Source organism: Neopelma chrysocephalum, unplaced genomic scaffold (genome assembly GCF_003984885.1).
Source record: "Neopelma chrysocephalum unplaced genomic scaffold, ASM398488v2 Primary Assembly neopelma1_95929, whole genome shotgun sequence".
Taxonomy (NCBI): domain Eukaryota; kingdom Metazoa; phylum Chordata; class Aves; order Passeriformes; family Pipridae; genus Neopelma; species Neopelma chrysocephalum.
The window spans coordinates 1-4,207 of NW_020924580.1; the positions used below are offsets into that span (position 1 = coordinate 1).

Consider the following 4,207-nt stretch of genomic DNA (forward strand, 5'->3'; position numbering starts at 1 on the left):
TGCGCTGAACTGAGCCCACCCTTTAATCCTAAGGTTCATCTGCCGGGGCCAAGCGAGCTTGGACAATGGCAGTGAGGTCCTCAGGACGTAGGTTTGTTTAGAGTGACCTTCTCATAGATGGATGGCCTCACAGGGCTAACGGGCTCCATCTGCTCCATCTGACTGGGATTCGAACCTGGGTCGCAGCAGTGAGAGTCCTGCATGCTAACAACTAGGCCACCAGGGGTCCCTGGTACAAACTACCAAGCAGAAAGAGTGACAAGAGCACCCCTATGAAGACAGGCAGAACTCTACAGTCTTCTCTCCCTTTTTTACACATATACAGAAATCTCCTTAGAATCACAGAGTCATTTAGGCTGGAAAAGACCTTTAAGCTGATCAAGTCCAATCATTAACCCAGCACTGCCAAGCCCACCACTAAATCATATCCCTAAGGACCACATCTACATATCCTTTAAACACCTTCAGGGATGGTGACTCAATCATGTCCCTGGGCAGCCTGTTCCAATGCTTGAAAACCCTTTCAGTGAATACATTTTTCCTACTATCCAATCTAAACTTGCCCTGGCACAACTTGAGGTCATTTCCTCTTGTCTTGTCACTTGTCACTTGGGAGGAGAAACCAACCCAAACCTTGCCGCAACCTCCTTTTGGGTAGTTGCAGAGAGCAAAAAGGTCTCCCCTCAGCAACAAATCCTCCCAAACCTGCAACCTGCAAAACCTGAAGAGCAACTTATGCAAGACATGTTCCAGAAATTACAACCAGCATGGATACGTACCTATCTTGTTCTGTCTTTGACAAAACTGCTGAGTGACCTCACATTGTTGAAGTGTGGCAGCATATGGTCAACCCAGGGTCTTCACTTCCATCATTTATAACATAGAAAATCAACACCCTTAATGAAGACAAAATGTATCATGAAGAAAACTAATGTTTTCCAGGGGGCCTAAAAAATGCCTTGTCTTAAATGCTCTCAAATAAAAAATGGGACAAATGGAAATGGACTGTAAAGAGAGTATTGCAGCCTTCCCACTGTTGAAATAAGAGCAGAAAACTCTTACCTGCAAATAATACTCTCCTTCAACATGTAGCCCATCAAAGGCACCCAGAACATAAATATCATCTTGCTGCTTCTCTACCATCTTGTAACTCAGATAGCAACAGAGGCCCTGCTGACAAATGGCATGATTTCCTTCAGACTCAGTGAGTTTCATGAAGGAGATGAGATCATGGTAAATGACCCCACTGAAATAGTGTCTGTTTGATGGAAGTTGTTTGATCTTGCTGGTATACAATTTCCAGTTAACAGCACCAGCATAGTCAGGAGACAGACGTGGGCACAAAGTCAGTTTTGTCACCAAAAGGTGACCATTATCCATTACAGCATTGTAATAATATGCTTTTGGACTGTCTGGGGCATAAATACCACTCCCTGCAAACACATAACACCAGAAAGCTTCTAATCTGAAAGCAAATGTATGAGACAGGTAAGCAGTATTCACTAATTATATGTGTGCAAAATTTTATACTAATGTTTACCAGAATGTTTTGAAACTAAATTAAGCCTCCACAGACTACAATTGTAACCTAATGTTTTTTGCAATCAATGGAAAGTAGACCAACCTCTGATGTTTGAAGTATTGTAAGTGACAAAATTAGTGTGCTGATTATATATGATTTGAGTGGCTGAAGCTATACATTCTTCCTTGAGTTTAACTGCATTAGAAATCACTAATTCTGACTAAAATAAGTGGTAACACTGTGTAGTGGTTTGAAACAGGTTTTCCCCCTAGAGTTATGAAAGTGGTAACCCCCGAGGGGGTGGTGACCCTTGGGGTTTGACCCAATCAGCGCTCCTGCAAAATATAAACATATCCCTAGACTGGAAAAAAAGTAGTTGTAGTAGTTGAAGAAGAAGTGGCCATGTTGTAGAGCCACGAGGAGCCGGGGCAGGAGCCCCTGGGGGCTCTGCCCCCCCCAGCCCCTTGGCAGAGAGGCTGCAGGGACTTGGAACAGTGTTAAACTGGGCTAAGTACCTGTAGCTGGAAAGCTGAAGGAGTTTTCTCCACCGTGAATGGGCAGATGGAGAAGCGGCAGAGCAGCAGTGGACGGAGAAAAAGCGGCGGCACAGAGTCAAGAGATAAGAGAAGCACCAAAACAAACATGCAGCAAAGCAGACACAAAAAACTTCTGCGAGCCAAGAGAGAGAGAAAGAAAGCAGCAGAGAGAACTAAGTTTTACGGAGACATAGTTTGGGTAAGAACTGAAAACCAAAACTCCCCCAAACTTTCTTTGAGATCCCTCCAAAAGTGGAGGGGGTGGACTCCTATTAATTGGAAGTCCTAAATGCAGTGTCCTGAGAGCTCAGCCAGGACGAAATGTGTGAGAGAGGATCTTGGGCCCTCCCTTGCGGCAGCTTCAGAGAAGCTAGCAGCCATCTTGAGGTAGAGCACAGAAACTCTGCAAGGGGCTTGAATCCCCTGAAGATACCAGACCATCACGAAGGCTTCTGCACTTCATCGACATGGCCGTGGTAGAGCAACCTTTGTCTGGGGTAACGCAGCCCACGGAAAGACCCTTCGTTTGCGTCGGGGGGCCAAGAGAGGCTTGGAGGCCTCCCTCGTGTGTATTGGCAAAGATCCAACAACTGTTGCTTCATGAAAGACACAGAGAACCTGCTGCCCTAGTGGACTGCTGCTCAGAGACTGGAAGGGGTCTTTTTTCTTCTTCCCTCCTGGACTTTTATTTACAAGGGAGAAGAGATTTGATCCATTGTAAATATTGTATGTCATGGTAGAGATAGAGTTAAGATTGTATGTAATGTATTATACTATTTATTTTGTACAGTGTATTGTAATATATTCCCTTTCCCCCCAATTTGAGTCTTGTGTGGTGTCTGGAAACCCATCTCACGCTGAGTTGAGATGTGGGAGGGGGGTTAGAACAAGGGAGTTGGATTTTGGAGCTCTTCAAACCATGACACACTGCCAAATCAAAAAGTTCTCTATGTAAAAGATATTACCAAAATTCACATCCTTATTCAAGTGCTTTACATAAATACAGAAATCTTTAATGCCCAGAGGAAAACCTATCCATAAGGAATAAGAGTTGTGTGACATTGGGTTATCAACAACAGAACTAACTGAATGGCCCATATCTGCTTTTATTTGGACGGCAAAATTTAGAGCTACATTGTAGCAGGAAGTTTCTCTCAATTCTGCAAGCACATGCACACAAAATTTGTGCTTGACGTCTAGCATCTGTTTAGGAAAAATAATGAAAACAAAGCCTGCAAAGAAAATGTCTCCAGCTCAGAGGTACTATTTACAGGACTCAAAAGAACATTTCTCAGAGTTAGGTTTCCACCTAGTGGAGAAAACAAAGTTTAGGCTTTCACATGACCAAAACAATGAAAAACACCAGGATCAGAAGATGAAGAATAACACTCATAAACTCTCAGGACTCATTATTTAACAAATAACTAAAGGTGTTATAGTCAACTTAAGTATTTCTGAGTCCTGACATAGCACATTTTTAAATCCTTTATATCTTTACAAGTACTCTGCCCTAATCCTGTTGACATGTGTGTATGCATGCTGATAGGAATTTCTACTCAGGTCAACTGCAACACACAGATATAAATGTTGCCCATGTGAACACGACCAATTAGAGCAATATCACATTACCTATCATACCTAAAGTGGAGTTGTGCATATTCGCTGAAGAAAGTTGATGCCCATTCCCATGGCCCACGCTGAGTGAAACTGGACTGCTGACAACAGTGGAAGAGTGTTAATCCAAGCAGTTAGAAAGAGAATGGTGTCAACCTGAAATCTGCTTGCCAAGACCACAGCCGGGTCATGATAGAGTATGTCTGTGCAAGTGAAAATGCCAAAGTAGCCAAAGATGTATTGAAAGTCACAAATCCTGGATCCTTAGGGTAATTAAACTGTTTCTCTGTCATAAGAGGGTTGTAATAATGGCCAGTCTTCGTGAACGAAGATTTCGGGAAAGGTCTTTTACCTTTCCAGCCTGCCCAATGGATTTTTTAGGTGAGACACAGCATGCGCTGAACTGAGCCCACCCTTTAATCCTAAGGTTCATCTGCCGGGGCCAAGCGAGCTTGGACAATGGCAGTGAGGTCCTCAGGACGTAGGTTTGTTTAGAGTGACCTTCTCATAGATGGATGGCCTCACAGGGCTAACG

The 4,207-nt window shown here is 43.6% G+C and overlaps 1 protein-coding gene across 1 annotated transcript; it reads right to left on the minus strand.

The window, feature by feature from the left end:
• Positions 1–236: 236 nt before the first annotated feature.
• Positions 237–3,965, minus strand: LOC113981050 (vascular non-inflammatory molecule 3-like). The gene is given in 4 exon segments (XM_027708286.1): positions 237–1,433; positions 3,688–3,726; positions 3,729–3,908; positions 3,911–3,965. Coding segments are annotated over 4 exon segments (810 nt in total). The 3' UTR covers positions 237–897.
• Positions 3,966–4,207: the final 242 nt, after the last annotated feature.